This window comes from Ananas comosus, linkage group 15 (assembly GCF_001540865.1).
Source record: "Ananas comosus cultivar F153 linkage group 15, ASM154086v1, whole genome shotgun sequence".
Classification (NCBI taxonomy): Eukaryota; Viridiplantae; Streptophyta; class Magnoliopsida; order Poales; family Bromeliaceae; genus Ananas; species Ananas comosus.
This window is the reverse complement of record NC_033635.1, coordinates 5,068,990-5,088,310: the sequence shown is the minus strand read 5'-3', so window position 1 is coordinate 5,088,310 and position 19,321 is coordinate 5,068,990. Positions and strand designations below refer to the sequence as shown.

General features: G+C 41.7%; 1 protein-coding gene across 5 annotated transcripts; it reads right to left on the bottom strand.

Moving 5' to 3' along the window:
- LOC109721349 (N-acetyltransferase 9-like protein) lies at nucleotides 1,204-15,268 on the bottom strand. 5 transcript variants are annotated; one of them, XR_002219198.1, is made up of 7 exons: nucleotides 14,964-15,268; nucleotides 14,791-14,862; nucleotides 11,919-12,006; nucleotides 2,172-2,304; nucleotides 2,004-2,084; nucleotides 1,835-1,886; nucleotides 1,204-1,654 (listed from the first exon to the last, which is right to left on the bottom strand). XR_002219198.1 is itself a non-coding variant. In XM_020248910.1 (7 exons), the coding sequence occupies exons 1-7, from the start codon at nucleotides 15,172-15,174 to the stop codon at nucleotides 1,671-1,673; spliced, it is 660 nt and encodes a 219-aa protein (XP_020104499.1). In that variant the 5' UTR covers nucleotides 15,175-15,267; the 3' UTR covers nucleotides 1,204-1,670. The 5 variants fall into 5 exon arrangements, 3 of the variants coding, with proteins under 3 accessions (XP_020104499.1, XP_020104501.1, XP_020104502.1); XM_020248910.1 differs by having other exon boundaries at nucleotides 1,204-1,735; nucleotides 2,046-2,084; nucleotides 14,964-15,267; XM_020248912.1 differs by having other exon boundaries at nucleotides 2,046-2,084; nucleotides 14,964-15,267.

Sequence of the window (19,321 nt, the reverse complement as noted above, 5' to 3'; positions counted from 1 at the left end):
TACTCTCAAATAATATAATATAATATAACATTCCTCAAACTCTCTCTCTCTCCTACTTAATCATTGGGCGACTAGGTTCGAGCTAGCAAATAGAAAGATATTCTTGCTCGCTTCACGAAGAAAGACAAGCGTCACACGAATTTAATAACAAGAGATTTTGTTTAAATTCGTGACATCGGGCGTCAAAATTAAACCTTTTCGATTGAATAGGTTTTATTAAATCTATCACATTCTTAGACTCACGTGGATTTGAGTGAGATCTAGAGTTTTCTAGCAATTAGCCATCTAAATGGTATGGTGCGATCAAATTAATGGTTTTTATGAACGGCTTTTATGAACGTGATGCTTTCACCAAAAGAGTCATGGTAATGTGATACCGCAGTTTGGTATATTATGAAAAACTTGTGCTTGAGAAGCACAGGTTAGATGTATGGCCGAGAAAGTCGGTGCATTCAAAATAGTTGAGCTCGAAAAGCTTGCAACTCATCTACAGTTAGGCGCATGCGCTCAAACTTTACAAACATAAAGTGTTATGTAAAGGAGTTAAGATAACGCAATAGGACGGTTTAATGTACTCAACAAAATTGGGCCGAGAGACACAGGTTAGGCGCGTAGGCTTTAGGCTTAGATGGTTGGTGAATTGAAACACGCAAGTCACCTCAAAAGCATGAGTTCTGATGGATTTTCCAGTGGCACGAGTTAAAACGCATGAACTAAGACGAGTGAATTCGGCATTATCTTGAAGAAGAAATAGAACAGCGGTGCAAATGCAATGCTTAAAAAGTGAACTGTCACCGCCATGCTCCAAACACCCCCAAAGAACCCACTCTAGGGCGTGCAACAAAACGACCGAACGGGCAAAAAATTTTCTACTTGTATGAAGCAAATATATACATCAATCTATACAATTCATACAAAATATGAGTACAATAAAGTTTAACTAATAATTTAAAACTTTCACAATCCAAATTTGAGTTTACAAAACGTTTATACAAAATATTACATAGTTCAATGTTAATACAAAATGATACTTTCTAGACTGACTCGTGGTAATCATAAACATAAATTTAGAAATATAGGCCAGAAGAAAGTTACTGCACCAACAAGGAATGCTCATTTTATAGGACTGGACATGATAGAGCTTTATCACATACTACACAACATACCCCGAATATACGGACTCGGCCACCACAATATTCTCTCTTCCATTAAAACTATTCCATGCCAACAGTTATTGCTAAAACATAAGATTTTTAGGTACCAAGAAAGTATTGCGCCTGTTATTGACAGGGGCGTGCAGCCCTGTGCAAGTGCTACGGTCGACACCGAAAATAAATGCTAAAAGTTCATATATTAACCCATGGAACAAAAATTGATAGATTAAATGCCTACACTAAATAATGAATGATGACATCATTTACACAATCATATGTTGCAAAACAGTTAGGGTTCTCAATTTCAATAGCAGTGTCCTGAATATTCATCAAAGCCTTCGTGTGAATAGCAATAAATAAGCATCAGGATGGCAGGAACAGTCAGAAGGATCAGCATATCCCATGCCGCAATCACCAGGAGAAAGTAACATCACTGTTATGTAGAAGCCCCAGTGGTCTTTTTGTACACTAAAACATTAGCTTTGTCGAGTCCAACGCAACTAATCAATAGCCAATTTAATTTAAGCAGTCAGTGTTAGATAAAAGTGGCGATGGCACAGATGAAGCAACAACTTCATTTCCTAAACCAAGAAAATGTTTTGAGTTTCATGTTAAAGACACTGGTAATTGGTATGAAGCGAAGCAACAATACAAGCATGTAATTAAAAGATTAACTTAACCTGTTCTGGACCATTGATTAAAGAGCGCAGAAACTGGCACCTCCAGCGTTACCTGATAAAATAAGAGAAACAAACAGTCCACAAAAGTTGGTGCAATTGAAAATTTTATCCTTAAAGATTGACAAAAAGAACATGAGAATCCCCTTAATGCAATAATATCAGTACTTACGCATTAATAGGGATTTTGGAGAGAGGGTATATATTGACCTACCTCCTTAAATACTTCACTGTAAGAAGCATCCAAGAAGCCCTGCATCGACCAATATCCATGATCAATAACAACCAAATTTGAGGGAAGAAATGTCGTAATTGGACGAGAACGTGAATATAGAGATACCAATTTCCTAAAGAGCTTAAGTGATGCTGTGTTCGATTCTCCAATTTTTGCACGGAAAGTTTGAATTCTGTAGTTTTCAACTGCAAATGCCATCATCATCAAGACGGATTCTTCACCAAGCCCCTTTCCCCGGCTATGACAAAGAAGAATCAACAGAATTAGTGAAAAAAACTAAAAATATTGATTAATGCAGGAATATGACATAGACATTTCCCAAGATAATATCTGTATAGACCCCAAACAGTTGATATCGGAAACTAGACATTGTTCCCTAAGGGACGAAAGTCGGCCTTAGTGATCCGACGGTGCCGAGTGGAAGGGCCGTCGCTCAACGGGAAGTGACTTGGACAAAAAGGAAAGTGATTTGGACAAAAAGAGAAGTTATTGCGGGTCAATCAATTAGGGAACCAGGGACTCAACTAACAATTATTAGGAAATAATCGAGTTAGAGCTGTATGTCACGGACTTAGCGTTTTTGTTCGCAAAGCCCGTGCGGCGCCCGCCTTCCTGCTTAAAATTGGGCAAGCCTTTGTCCCTGTTGCTAACCCGGATCTTCGCGTCCTACGACTAAGTATGCAAAAGGAAGAAACAAGAGAAAGAGGCAGAGGTTCTCTCAAAAAGCTAAATACTACACTACTTAGAAAAAGAGATTACAGCATACAAACACACTCTCTCTTGTGTATTTTGGCCTTAGCCAACCCCACTATTTATAGGCTCCTAGGTACATTGAATCTAGCCACTCAACACACCCATTAACTCATACATAATGAGCCCTCAGAATAGCCAAAAGCCCAAGAGTCACACCATAACTCATGAAAATTTTGCAACCCTTGAATTTCCCACAGCAGGTTGGGTTTGGATCTCTTTGACAACCCGATTTAATCCGTTTTCGCTAGCAGAGTTAGGCCAGGGACCAGGCTGCCATAGAATTATTTTTAAGTCCCTGACATGTGGCTATGAGTGCTACAGATGGGCTGATGAGAGGAATGGAAGTGATTGTCACGGGAGCTCAATATTGCATCATATCCGGTCTTCTATAGAAGAAGGAAGAGAAAGGTAAAGGAAAGGATCAGGGGGTACTGGATATGGATCTTGCATTTATCCACATAAATATTGCACTGTTTTGAAATTTTGAAATTCAAATGGTTTAATCATTTCCATGATCAAACCAGCACAACTATTTAAACAAAAAAAACCTCTAATGTATGCATATATTTGCATAATGTTATGGACTTATGGAATGATCATTTATATGGAGCAGCATATCGGTTTTTGCTTATTGAAGGTCCATTGATCAATTGATTGTTGAGAATTTAGAGATACAAAAAGTGTAGTCAAAGGCGGTGAGAAAGAATATATCATCTCAGCTTCTAAGGATATTACGAATCACCTTTTGGGTGGAATCCACTGTCCTGGAATTGCATGATTATTAGGACCTTGCCATTAAAACTTTTACGTTACATAATCATCAACAATACCACCATCCTACATAAGGAATCACCATATAATTTGTTGCGCCATATTCTAAATGGGAATATTTCGCTAGAGAGAGGAAACCCAGCCAATATCAAATGATTGGTCCAAAACAGTCTCTTTCCGCTAAATAGTGTCTTACACAAACAACATATTAGCTTTCATCGTCATAGAACATGTTATACTAAATGACTACCAACCAAATATGATGGCACCAAGATAAAATCGAAAGAGGGGCAGGAAAGGAGGGATACATGCACACACGCACGCACAGACAAATGAAATATGCAGTCAATGGTTTTGATAACTTACTAAAGCTTGATATTTCTAAAATTTGGATAGCTTGCCAAAGATCACTTCATGATTAGTTCCTGTTATAACGAAAACAACTAGTCTCCCTTTAGCTCTCTCAGCTCTGCCGGTGCAATCCTGCAAGGTACCTTCGAGATTGGTGTAGTTCCGGGAACCACATCAATCACGAACTCAATCTCCCTCTCCGGCGACATCGTCGACAATTCCGGGGGAAACACATCCGAAAACTCGCGGACTACAGGGATATTCTCGAGTCGCGGCGCCGCCGTAGGTACCTCTACCACCGTCGCCAAAAAAGCGATGCATCCTCTACTCAACAGCTGTCGTGCCCTCGCCGAAGATATCCACGTGGCAAACAGTGTACTCCTGCAGTCTCTAAACGTAAACTCCTCCTGGTCTGGCTCGCGGAATGTCACAACCCTCGCTCAACAGTCGATCGTAGCGTAGTACCACGCCAGCCAATCCATACCGAGCACAACGTCGAAGTCCTGCAGCTGCCCTAACACCAACAGGTCTGCGGGCAAGATCCATGAATCCAGCTGCACCGGACACGACCAACAACACTCTGCAACCTGTAAAACATGATCTGGGATCTGCACCTCTCGTGCCTGTGACAATGCTCCTAACTCTAGACCATGCAACAATGCGAATGCTCGGCTAACAAAAAAATGAGATGCACCAGTATCAAGAATGGTGCGAGCTTGAATGCTAGAAATCAAAACGATACCTGCCACCACTCGGTTGGCTGCTGTCGAATCCTCCACTTGGGCTGCATAGACCCTGCCACTCGGAGTCTGCTGTCGCCACTCACTCTGACGCGGCACAGACGCCCTGTCCTCCTGGCGGTGACCCGATGGTGCCCCGTAAGTCTGCTGGAGTGTTGGCAGTGCTGATGTTGTAGATGGTGCTGGTGATGCTGCTTGGGGACAAGCTGACCTCATATACCCTAGCTGTCCACATCCAAAACACCGGCCCTCACGCTGCTCACACTGTCGGGCCCAGTGTGGTCCCCCACAAATCACACACGGTGGTAACCCCTGTGGCTGCCTCTGCTGCTGAGGTCCCCCAGAACGCTGACGCCCCGAGAACCCACGACCCTGAGAACGCGATCGTGGAGGTCTCGGCGGACGCCTACTGCTCGACTGTCCTCCGTCGTCTCGCACTGGGCGCTTCCTGTCCTGCTCCGCCCCGCTGCCTAGCTCACGAATCGAAGCATCACCTCTCTCAACCCAAAGTGCCTGCTCCATGGACACATCCAAGGTCCTCAACCTCTGTGCCTGAACGAACCTGAAGATCTCGGGCCTCAAACCCTGCTCAAACGGATACACCCGGTGCGTCTCGTCTCTAGCCACAAACGGCACACAGTTCAGGAGTCGGGTGAACTCCCGAATATAATCCTGCACCGACCGATCCCCATGCTGAATCCTCTTCAGGTCCTCCTCGAACTTCTGTTTCACACTGTTGGGAAAATACATCCCATACAGCATTCCACAAAACTCGTTCCAGCTCATCTGCAAAGTCACCAACCTGTAATCTCGTCTCACCCTCCGCCACCATGCAAGGGCATCCCCAGTCAAGCAGTGAACTCCTAGATGTACCTGCTCCCGCTCAGGAATGAAAAAAATCCTCAAATAACTTCTCCATCGTGCTGACCCAGTCCTCGACAACCCAGGCCTTTGAGCATCTACCGCCAAAGGTCGGTGGATCGAAATGATGAAAGCGGGCGAGTCTCTCAGTCATCCGCTCCTGCTCAGCCTCGATCATCTGCGATGCCTCACCAACCGGCGCAACTGGCGCTGGAGGAACGGCCACTGGTGGTGGTACTACTGTAGACGGTGCTGCTGCTGGAGTAGTCGGGGGTGGAACTGGCTGCTCTGGTGCTGTATTCTGCGGCGGGGCTAATCTCGCACACATCCTCTCCAACAGCTCCCCCGACCGCCTCGTCACCTCGGTTAAGGCAGCCAACTGCGTACTCAAGTCAAGGGATGCACTCGCCTCCGGTCGGATACTCTGCTCTACAACAGAGGGTGCACTCGCCTCCAGCATCTCAGGAGGTATCGTACGGTCCTGCGTCAACTGTGCACGCACCAGTGTCGACGGTCGGCCTCTGCGACGATACATAGCTGCAAGAAACAGAACGGGGTCAGATCAACCAAACACTCGACCCAATCAACGAAAGTCCAGAAGGCAGCACCTATTTCTCCTCAAAATTATGTCATCTGCAGCCAACATAATTTTGCAGGCCAAAATAGGCACTCCTCCAATCACTCACTCCACTCTAGGAGAAGTTAGAACAACTAATCATTGACTTTCGCAGTAATTCACGCCTCTCTCGTCTTGCCTTCCTAAGGTTTGCCAAAATTAGGTTTTCTAGGTCCCAACGACCAAATACTGAGCTCTGATACCAACTTAATCTGTCACATCCCGGATTACACGTTCCCCAGGCACGTCGACAAATCCGTGGTATACAAAAAATTTTTCTTGTATACGAAGCGTAGCTGTAACTGTAAAACATACAAATACTATAACCAGTAGTATAGAACTGTAATGAAACTAAACAGGTAGAACAAAAACAAGTTTCATATACATACATAGTATCAAGGTACAAAGGTACTCGCTCCAACGAGTTACAACATCTGTTTGTACATGAACTCGAAATAATAAAAATACTACTACCTGCAACAGTGGATCCTCTATCTCGGCAACTCGTCGGGTAGGGCTCTAGCTCGCAACGCCCTTGCCACGATCAGCCTCAGAAGGTGCAGCAGCCGGAACCGATAGCTCTGCAAAAGAAAAGTAACAACTGGGCGTGAGAACTACTGTAAAAACTAGTCCTCAGTGGGTGCCGCCCTCAACACCGCTGGTCCACCCACTAAGTCTACAAAAGGAAGCAAAGATAGTAGGAAAAGCTGAAAGAAAGCTACAATTAAAAGCCTTTACACTATCCTGCTCTACTTTAACCAACTGTAGTACATGTCCATCCTGACCCAATCTCACTGGGACTGTAAGCATATCCGTCCCCGGGACTGTGAACACACCCGTCCCACCTGTCTAAGCCAACGCTACCTCCACGACTAAGCAATCCATGGATAGCAAGTAATCAGCGACATCAACGCAAAAGCACTAAGCCTGACTCCGGAGTGGCACTCGTGGGCGTGACCCAACCGAGTATGCAAGCGTGTCTCTGTCGAGTTCAATTAGGCTCTCACAGGCTATAGTCAAGTAACAGGGTCCAACTGTCTAACAACCAACAAGTCACGTGCCCTCGGCACAATCTGACGCCAAAACGGCAATCCGGATCCACCGTCAACCCCGACGGCACCCAACAATCCGAAACAATCTAAAAGCTACTGTAAAAATTGGCTCGGCACCCCAGCACGAGCGTAACAGCTATCTAAACTACCTGGGGGATCGCCACGCTGAAATTGCGGCGATACAAACTAACAACGGCTCCTAAAGCTAAATCAGATAGTTTAAACATATGACGGGTTCAAATCGCAAGTTTTCTCCTAAGTCAAATTAAAGTCCAACATGTGCTAGTAGATACAGACAAACGACACGGCTCCAATTCAGATTTTATTAAGAACTATACTAAATTAATGAATCGAGCAAATGCAATATACAACATACTACCACGCACACATGCCGACTATATATATATGCACTTAGAAAGCAAACCGACGATTAACCCACCTCGATAGCTACTTCCAATCCGGCACGACGTCGAGAACGGCGGAATCACACCCTCGCCCGGCCTCCCCGCGACGCTATGACGACGAATGTGCGCTCGAACGGCACCGTGATGCGACGTCGGCGTCGATTCGACTCCACCCGAGAGCTCCACGTACGGCTCTCCACTTCAAACTACAGAGAGAGAGAAACTTAATTAGAAAGTGCAATACCTCTTTAATTAAGTTCTACGTGCACTTAAATAGGGAGTGGATAAGCATGGGTAGGTGGAATCCTTATCTACCTCAACAATTACAATTCTAGCCTTTACCAACTCATGAAGACAAAGATACTACATCCTCCCCCACTACAAAAAGTTTCGTCCTCGAAACTTAAAACATACCTCAAACCTAAGCCTCAAAAAGATAGGGGTAGGACTCCCTCATCACCGCATCGGGCTCTCAAGTCGCCTCCCGCTCCTCGTGATTACTTCACTGCACCTTTACATACGGAATGACCCGATTGCGTAATTCTTTCGTCTCCCGAGCAAGAATCCGCAACGGTCGCTCCTCGTATCTCGGATCCTCACCAATCTCGAGTAGAGTGAAGTCAATCACGTAAGAGGATCGAAAATATCTCCTCAATGCCGAGACGTGGAAGACATCATGAATACCGGCCAGACGGGGAAGTAGAGCAATCCTGTAAGCAACCCGTCCAACTCGCTCTAATACCTCAAAGGGGCCAACAAAACGTGGACTGAGCTTTCCACGCACTCCAAATCTGCAAATCCCTCTGGACGGCGAGACTTTGAGAAATACATGATCCCCAACCTGAAACTCTAAGTCTCGTCTCCGGGTATCGGCGTAGCTCCTCTGGCGGCTCTGGGCTCTGGACTTCGTCGTGGGATTGCCTAGAGCACAGGGTGGCTTCGATGCTATTTGGGTGATAGTGGACAGGCTGACTAAGTCCGCTCACTTCCTACTAGTTCAGACCACCTGGTCCAGAGAGAGGCTCGCGCAGCTATACCTAGATGAGATTGTCAGGCTGCATGGTGTACAGACGTCAATTGTATCGGACAGGGACCCGAGATTTGTGTCACATTTTTGGAGTCTGCAGACAGCCTTGGGTACACAGCTGCATTTCAGCACGACGTTTCACCCACAGACAGATGGTTAGTCAGAGCGGACCATTCAGACTCTAGAGGACGTGCTGAGGGCATACGTCCTGGACTTTGGAGGAGGATGGTATCGACATTTGAGGCGTTGTACGGACGCAGATGTTGATCCCGGTTGCGGAGTGATGTGGGTGAGAGGAGGACACTAGGGCCTGAGATTTTGCTAGAGGCTGAGGAAAAGGTGAGAGTTGTTTGACGACACCTTTTGACAGCCCAGAGCCGCCAGAGGAGCTACGCCGATACCCGGAGACGAGACTTAGAGTTTCAGGTTGGGAATCATGTATTTCTCAAAGTCTCGTCGTCCAGAGAGATTCGCAGATTTGGAGTGCGTAGAAAACTCAGTCCACGTTTTGTTGGCCCCTTTGAGGTATTGGAGCGAGTTGGACAGGTTGCTTACAGGATTGCTCTACCTCCTCGTCTGGCCGGTATTCATGATGTCTTCCATGTCTCGGCATTGAGGAGATATGTTTTCGATCCCTCTCACGTGATTGACTTCACTCCACTCTAGATTGGTGAGAATCTGAGATACGAGAAGCGACCGTTGCGGATTCTTGCTTGGGAGTCGAAAGAATTACGCAATCGGGTCATTCCGGATGTAAAGGTGTAGTGGAGTAATCACAAGGAGCGGAAGGCGACTTGGGAGCCCGAGGCGGTGATGAGGGAGTCCTACCCCTATCTTTTTAAGACTCAGGTTTGAGATATGTTTTAAGTTTCGAGGATGAAACTTCTTGTAGTGGGAGAGAATGTAGTATGTCTTCATGAGTTGGTAAAGATTAGAATTGTAATTGTTGTGGATAAGAATTCCACCTACCCATGCTTATCCACTCCCTATTTAAGTGCACGTAGAACTTAATTAAAGAGGTATTGCACTTTGTAATTAAGTTCCTTTCTCTCTCTAGTTTGAAGTGGAGAGTCGTACGTGGAGGAGCTCTCGGATGGAGTCGAATCGACGCCGACGTCGCACCGCGGTGCCGTTCAAGCGCACGTTCGTCGTCGTAGCGTCGGGGGGAGGCCGGGCGAGGGTGTGATTCTGCCGTTCTCGACGTCGCGCCGGATTGGGAGTAGCTATCGAGGTAGGTTAATCGTCGGTTTGCCTTCTAAGTGCATATATATATAGTCGGCATGTGTGCGCGGTAGTATGTTGTATATTGCATTTGCTCGATTCATTGATTTAGTATAGTTCTTAATAAAATCTGAATTGGAGCCGTGTCGTTTGTCTGTATCTACTAGCACATGTTGGACTTTAATTTGACTTAGGAGAAAACCTGCGATTTGAACCCGTCATATGTTTAAACTATATGATTTAGCTTTAGGGGCCGTTGTTAGTTTGTATCGCCGCAGTTTCAGCGTGGCGGATACCCCATATAGTTTAGATAGCTGTTACGCTCGTGCTGGAGTGTCGAGCCTATTTTTACAGTAGCTTTTAGATTGTTCCGGACTGTTGGGTGCCATCGGGGTTGACAGTGGATCCGAATCGCCGTTTTGGCGTCAGATTGTGTCAAGGGCACGTGACTTGTTGATTGTTAGACAGTTGGACCCTATTACTTGACTTTAGCCTATGAGAGCCTGATTGAGCTCAACAGAGACACGCTTGCATACTCGGTTGGGTTATGCCCACGAGTGTCACACTGCCACTCCGAAGTCAGGCTTAGTGCTTTTGCGTTGATGTCGCTGATTACTTGCTATCCATGGACTGCTTAGTCGTGGAGGTAGCGTTGGCTTAGACAGGTGAGACGGATGTGTTCACAGTCCCGGGAACGGATATGCTTACAGTCCCAGTGAGATTGGATCAAGATGGACATGTACTACAGTTGGTTAAAGTAGAGCAGGATAGTGTAGAGGCTTTTAGCTGTAGCTTTCTTTCAGCTTTTCCTACTATCTTTGCTTCCTTCTGTAGACTTAGTAGGTGGACCGGCAGTGTTGAGGGCGGCACCCACTGAGGCCTAGTTTTTACAGTAGTTCTCACGCCCAGTTGTTACTCTTCTTTTGCAGAGCCCTCGGTTCCGGCTGCTGCACCTTCTGAGGCTGATCGTGGCAAGGGCGTTGCGAGTTAGAGCCCTACCCGACGAGTTGCCGAAATAGAGGATCCACTGCTGCAGGTAGTAGTACTCTTCTTATTTCGGGTTCATGTACATACAGATGTTGTAACTCGCTGAAGCGAGTACTTTTGTACCTTGATACTATATATGTATATGGAACTTGTTTTTGTTCTACCTGTTTAGTTTCATTACAGCTCTATACTACTGGTTGTAGTATTGTATGTTTTACAGTTGCAGCTACGCTTCATATACAAGGAAAATTCTTTGTATACGGCGGATTTGTCGGCGTGCCTGGGGAACGTGTAATCCGGGGTGTGTTATAACGAAAACAACTAGTCTCCTTTCACAACCACTAGAAACTTTCAAAAAGTCAGAATGTTGGATTGTTGACTTGACATGCAGTGTCAGCCTAGTGGATTCGCAATTTGCTTGCCAACAGATGAAGGACGCACTCTTTGTGACAACAAGAAATACCAAATCCATCTCCCTTGATGTACAAATTTTCAAGCGCACACTTGAATGTGCTAACAGACACCGGCACATGCAAGCCCCAGTGCAGGCACAAACAGACATGCGACCGTACGCAGACACATGAAAACAGGCACAAGAAGCATATGCACAGCAACACATGTATGTTCATGCACAAACACAGGCACATCGAGCAACTTGGCAGTAATATTCAAGAAAGACACAACAAAAATCTACAGACATATACCATCTCTGTAGCTATAACCAAGTCTGTTTCTGCATATGAAGAGAAGACCTTCCAAGAACCGAAGAACGGCACCCTATAGGTGGTTTATTATTCTTCATCCCTGTCCGTTTGATTTGCCTAGTCTTAAGCCTACAAGCATCAATTTATGGTCCTTCCTATTGCAGCATTGCTGCCATATTTATCAAAATATTACTTGCATACCACCAAATCTACTACAACATTTTGGTATATATTTCTATGTTACGTTGCCATGGTTCATCTAAAGTAGACCACTCATCAGATCATGTGATACTGAAGTTCCTCAGAAGACAAATCGAAGAGGAGATAGATATTATGGAATTGTCCATATTGTACATAAGTGATACCTTTTTGGTTCAGCTATCATAATCTCAATTTCTGCGACTTGTAAGTCATCAGGATCATTCATGTAAATGTTTATGTCGCCAACCATAGCTGTATCAAAACAATGCCAAATTATTAAAATGGTCACTATAATACAAGCTTTCGCTAAAGTGAGTTATTTAACTAATATATAAGTACACTTTCTATACTAAGTTTAAATCAGAGTGCAAAATAATTAATGCAAGAGGATTCTGTGTAGTAGTGACAGCCTTAAATCGAGAGATCTAACACATATAGATTAATCATGATTTAGCAACTACCAGTAACTATGAAAATTCAGGACACGGGCATTCGAAAGTTTCCAGGTTGGGCCTGTTTGGGCTTTAGTAAATAAAAACAAGGTCAATATTATTAGAGCCATCCAATCAGTGTGAGGCACCTCTATATAGAAGGGAGAAAGCTTAGAGGATCAAAACAAATACAAATGCACTTGTCATTTATTTAAAGACAGGTCCAGGCAGGATTTGGACTGATCTTACCTAAAAGGTTTCTTCAATTCTTTTCCATACCCTCAACAGCATCTTTTAAAGGCTATTGTCTATAATTCTTGAATCAGACATGCTAAACGAGAATTGGTTGGTCAAACATTCAAACCACTAAAATGGCAACTCTGCTTAACATCACAAAGAGCGAAGCTAACAAATATCGCAAGGCATGTAAAGTCACTCATTTAAGCATGATTATTACCAGAACTAGCCTGCAGAATGGGTTCTATAGTTGTGTTCATCCTATGTACAGATTATCTTGTATTCATTCTACATATAGGTCAGGTATGTAGGCTTTAGGAAGAGTATAGATTTAAGCTGGTTCATCTAAAGGCATATCCTGGTTTCTATCCTACCACTCAAATCAATGAATTGTAAGTTACGAAGTCAGGTTTCCTAGTTTAATGCACGACTTAAGTGCTGCCTTTGTGTGAGCCATGCAGCAAGTGTCGTACTATGCTGATGAATGATGGGCATATCACCCAAGGATATAACACAAGGTCACATACCTCAATACTTACTTTAAGAGCTTGAGTTACCTGAATTCACAAGTTCATATAGAAGGATGCTCATGTCAACTATGTTTTGGAACGGAGCCAGAGTCATACATACAGGATCAGCCATACGGTTGAAGTACCAAACTTTTTGAACAGTTGTTCAGAGTAGTCAGATTAGGACTCGATAATCTCATAAGATCTTCTAATAATATTGATGTTATGAACAACAGATTACCCGAGATCCTCCGGGTCAAAGTTTGACAAAGAAGGATCTTTGCATCATTAATCCGACCCATATTGGTAATATCATTGGTGTTAACAAGAACCTATCTATATACAAGCATAGAATAGTCTTTTATCTATTACGGTCCTTTGAGTACACACATTTATCAGACTTATTGGTTTTGAATCCAATCAAGGGGACCGATGAGACAAACTTCTGATGTCATTCTATTTAATGCCAATATGCCATTAATAGTCCTTTGAGTACACCTTTATCCGACATATTGATTTTGAATCCATTCAAGCAGATCAATAATAGGATGCAGAAGTCGTCACTAAAAGAAACTCCAAAAGTTTCTTTTATTCTACTTTTCTTAATTCTAAGTTTTATCAAGCCCTCTTGTTATGTAGATCTATTACTAGTAGAGCTGGCCATATACTTAATCAATAGTCAGCCCAGGGGAAAGTGTCCTCAAAGCACACACCATCCCTAACCTCAATTACGGAGCTATTACATATCTCACTAACTTCAAAGTTTATGACTAGCAACTTATTGGCAATATTATCTAGGGCATATCCTATGAAAACCACTTCAATAGTCTTTAGTCCTATTTTCCTTTTCTCGTTCTCTGGTATCAACCTTCCCACACACGGAAATAAAAACATTAGGTTTTCTATGTTCTGAAAGCTCACAGAGAGTTTAATGAGATTCGAGTTTTCTCGCACAAATTTTCAGGTGTGCCAGAACAAATAATTGGACATTTATTGTTTTAAATGTAGGTGATTTAACACCGGTTAATTTGGGCTTTGGAAAGCCAAAAGTAATTGGGATTTTCTTAGTTTTTTACTTTCATTGATTTTCTTTTCTAGTTTTTACACTTGAAGATAAGGTGAATTGGGCCCAATTTTACCTAGAGGCTAGAGGGGCAAACGTTATTGGGTGGCTTAGTGGGAAGGCGCATATCTCATCCCTCCTTGATGCCTATAAATAAGACATGGAGAAGAATCTTCTTCTTTTTCTACACCACAAAACACTTCAAACTTCTTCTCCTAAGTCCTCTAGGACGGTCTTCTTTCCGCATAATCTTCTTCTAATAGTTGGGATCTAAATCAGTCCTCCTCAAAGCCTATGTAGGTTCGTTCTACACTATCTACTTATCATTCAATAGTTCAAACTTGTTAATATATGTTTTCGGACTTATTTTCTTCTAGATTGATCGTTTGGGTAATATGTTATCAGAGCAGAGCACGAGTCCTGAATTCAAATCCTATCAGGATCCTAGCTTCATTCAGTTTCCTCTCATTTATTCCAATTCTCCGTCTTGGGCCTGTCAAAAAACTCTCGATCCTAGAGGTAAGGAGGAATGTTGAATACAAGTACTAAAAACGTCGTTCTCTCCGGTGGCTTACGCTTTCGGAGAATAACAATCGTATAATATAATTCAAGAAAACTGATACCCTGCAAATGGAATCAACTAGCTCGAACATCAAAAAAAAAAGAAAAGAAAAAAGAAACGCCAATTTGAAACGTACCTCCTACACAATATCACGAACACGAGATAGACATTCAAAACAACAAACAAAAGCCAACAACTACACACAAAATGGATTTCGAGGTAAAAAGAATTAACCTTCAACATGCGGACTCCCTTCGACAAAACTCCCATGGATCAACTGCTTATCCAAAACTATGAACGTATGCTCTGCAACACAGAAACACGATCATCACCATCACCATCCTCACTAAAAACCCTAATCGACTCGCGGAGCACCAGAATCAGAAGCGTAGGCGAAGGGAGAGTACTATTGGGGTCGCGGGTCCATGAGAGGTGCATCTCGTACTCCTGGTCTAGCGAGAGCGGCTCCGATCCAGTGGCGACGAGGAGCGCCGGGTCCTGCATCCACGCGTGGTACCTCGGTACGTGCTCCCGCATGTAAGGCACCAAAACCACCTTCTCCCCCTCCAAGCTCCGAGCTTGGGAGCTCATTCGCGGACCCTCTTGCCCAAGCACCATGGCTCCACGAGAGTTAGGGTTTCGGGGATCGAAGAGGATGACGATGGATCCGGCCCCACGGACCCTTTAAACGCAGAGGCTATGAAATAGGATTGGATCATTACACGACACTATACTATTTGTCCTCAACAAACGTGTCTTGACAACAATTTTTTTTTTTTTTCTTTTTTCAAAAACCCACTCAACTATTTTTTTTTTTGGCTAATTTGTATAAAAAAATTATTGATTTTAAATTTTTTAAAAATAAATTATTTTTTTGAATTTTGCAAATTTGAATTGAATTTTAAAAAACTCACTAAAATATTTTTATTCTTTTTTCTCTCTTCTCTTTTTTTTCTCTTGTTATCTTTTTTCTTTCTCTCCGGAGAAGACAGTGGAGGCGGAGGCGTTCTGTTCCACGTGCCCTCGCCCACACACCCATCCTCCGCCTTCCTCGCTTTCGACCCCGCCGAGGCCGTGTCTCAACCCTCTTTTTTTTTCTCCCTCTCCGACCCTCCTCCACCGTCTCTTCGACTCTTTACAACCTCACGTACTCTTCCTCTTCTTTTTTTCTCTTGTTCTTTTTTTTTTCTCTTCAATCCCCCTTTACTGCCTCCATGACTCTCCACGACGGTAATGAGTACAGCGCCGCATCTTCTTTCTTCGCCTTCGCCGGTGCAAACACCGACGAGGGTGCCGGAGAAGGAGGACTTGGAGTAAGTGCGGGTGAGAGCGGAGCAAGGAAAAATATGTAGAAAATAAAAAACTAAAATGAATAAAATATAAAATATAAAATATAAAGAAAAATAGTTTTTTCTATAAGAAAAAATAAAGCACTAGAGAGAAAATAAGAAAATAATGAATTTGCACTATTTCAGGAAAATATTGCACTATTTCAGAGAAACATTGTACTATTTTTGAAAAAAAAAATTACCCTTTTGAGAGAAAAAAATAATTTTTTTAATAAAATTACATTCTTTGAACGAAAATTATACTATTCGAACGAAAATTGCACTATTTGGTTAAAAATTGCACTATTTGGTAAGAAAGAGGATGAAAATAAAGAGAAAAAATAGTGTAATTTTTGTCCACATAATGCAATTTTCATTCAAAAAGTGTGTATTTAAAAAATATATTTTTTCTCTCAAAGAGTGTAAATTTATTCTGAAACAGTGTAATGTTTTTATGAAATATTGCAACATTTTCTGAAATAGTGCAAATTCATCGTCTTTTTCTTTTCTCTTTGGTTCTTCATTTTTCTTATAGAAAAACTATTTTTTTATATTTTATTTTTCATTCTTTTTATTTTTTATTTTTTGCTTCTTGCCCGCACTCACTCCAAGTCCTCCTTCTCCAGCAACGGCGTCGGTGCATGTGTTGGTGAAGGCGGAGGAAGATGATGCAACAATCCGTCGTGGAGGTTCCATATGAGGATCGAAATGAAAAAAAAAAAAAAAAAAAAAAAGAAAAAAAAAAAGAAAAGTCAAGGTGCAGCCTCAACGAAGTCGGAGGAGAAGAAAGCGAAGGAAGGGTGCGCAGGCAAGGGGGTAAGGGGGAGGTCGGCGTCGGCGGCATTGGTGGCGCTTCAGTGAGGTCAAGGTCGGATTCGTCGATGACGAAGAAGAGGGAAGAGGAAGAGGGAGAGAAAGAAGAAGGGAGAAAGGGAAGAGGAAGAGGGAGAGGATTTGCCGCCGCGGCGAGGTCGAGGTCGGCGAGGTCGGGGTCGGGTTTGCCGGCGACGAAGAAGAGGGAAGAGGAAGAGGAAGATGGAGAGGAAGAGGGAAGAGGGAGAGGGTTCGCCGCCGCAGCGAGGTCGAGGTCAGGTTCGCTGGCAACAAAGAAGAGGGAAGAGGAAGAGGGAGAGGAAGAATAAGGGGGAAGAGGAAGAGGAAAAGGGTTCGCCGTCGCGGCGAGGTCGAGGTCGGCGAGGTCGGGGTCGGGTTCGCCGACGACGAAGAAGAGGAAAGAGAAAAAAGGAGAGGAAGAAGAAAGGGGTAAAATTGTAAATTCACCTCATTAATTAATCATGGTTAAGTATTTTAATTGTGGTTAACAAAATTTCTCTAACGAAAACTAACGGCATGGACATATCTGAATACATTAGGATTTTTGTAGGGACAACTTATAAAAATTGAACTTTGCAGGGATATATCTGTAATTCACTATATTTGCAAGGACGTGTATGCAATTAACCCTAAAAAATAATAGCGGAATAGTAACAATGATGAGTTAGGTATTATATTTTTTTATTTTAGGGAGATATAATAAATTATTTTTAACAAATTTAAAGAAAAGGAAGGGAAAGTACCAAAGGATGCATTTTAGCCGGACAAAAATTATAACTGTAATACCCCACTTCTTAGGGATATCATCCATTATATAACTACTTTAGTCCTTTTTCGCTCGGCCATCGCCAAAAATGCTATTATCATATTTAAAGATTTAGTCCTATTATATTTTTATATATATGATTATTTTAAATCAGTCTCAAACACACTCACAGACTTGTTTTGCTTTTAATTGACTTTGTGGGGAGGCATGCTGCACCCACAAGAATCATCAGTCAGGAAGCCACGGTTTGTCTGTTGTATCATCTTAACTCTATCGAGACTCATCTCACGCTTTTCGACTCGAATTTAGGCTAGGCTTGAATTAATTTTAAACTTAAGCTCAAAAAAAATTTTAACCCAAGTTTGAGATGAAATAAGCTCGCTCAAGCTCAGCTAGTTGCCGCCCCTATTATTTCATTGTATTGTATAATTCTATAAAAGTTGTCAAAAAAAATTTATGAAAAAACATACAATATTAATCCAAAGTTCTGGTTTGAACAAGTATTCTATTATATTAAGGCTCCCAAACAGGGCCTAAAAGATCAGCTTACTGCGAACTTTTTCATGTTAAGGCATCTGGAGGTGAGCTTTATTGGGTTCAAACTGAATTACCGAACCGGACCAACCAAAATTTGTTTGTTCAGTTCAGTTTAACATATAATTCAGTTTAGTTCAATTTTAAAAATTAAAAGCCATAAAAACCGAATTAATCAAAATTTTTGGCATTTTAAGATAAATTAGCCTCACATTTAAAGTAATTTTTATTGATCTTGAATAATAATTAAATAATTAGAGATATTGATTATTATTACCTTTAGATTAATAAATTTAATATAAAATTAGCCATGGTTATATTTTATTTTTAATAATTTAAAATGATTTATATCAAACAAAAATATTTTATTGAAATCAAATTAAACCAAATAGAACCAACCGAATTATTTTGGTTCGGTGCAGTTCGGTTTTATGCTTCTAATTTGGTTTGGTTTAGTTTTTAAAAAAACTGCTAAAAACCGAACCGAACCGAAGATGCTTGCCCCCTAATAGAGCATCCAAATCGATTATATATATTTTGGACATGTGAACTCTTTGCTAACCTAGTTTCACTAATTTTAGAATAAAGTTTCTGCTTCATCAAACGACAACAAAATAGAAAAGTCAAAATCAAATAAAATTCTAAAATTAAAGATTAAGATATATAATTCAAGATTGATATTTTAGATTTTGATCTAGATATTTTTTTTAAAAAAAATTACAGTCAAAATCTAACCCATTTGAGTTTTATACACCATTAAACAAAAAAACATCTTGCAAACTATCAAAATATTCTCATTTTGAGACTTCTTAATTATTAGATACGTGCATAATAAATAAAACATATAAAATTTAGTTTCTTTGAATGTAAAATCATGTTCAACTAGTATAGTAGCCCACACGATGTAACGGATAAATATTGTTATAGTCAAAATTCTATCTTACCTAAAGAGTAAATATAAAAATAATTCTAAATAATCAAAATCAAAACATAGATAAAAAAAATATAAAAATTTTAGAAGAAAAAGAATATAAGAAGAGCATAGAATTAAGAAAAAGAAAACTAAAGCATGCTACATGCAATCATCGTCCAATGCCTGAATCAAAGAAGACAAAAAAAAAAAAAGAAAAAAACATGCACAGACAAAACAGGAACAATTGTATAATAGTTTATAATTCAAACATAATATGAAAAGAATATTAAAAAGTATGAATACTTCTACGATAACTGCAAATCTTAAAATACAAGTCGAACTTTTAGTACGTGGTATTCTCTCTTCCATGTTCATTGTTATATAAAAAAG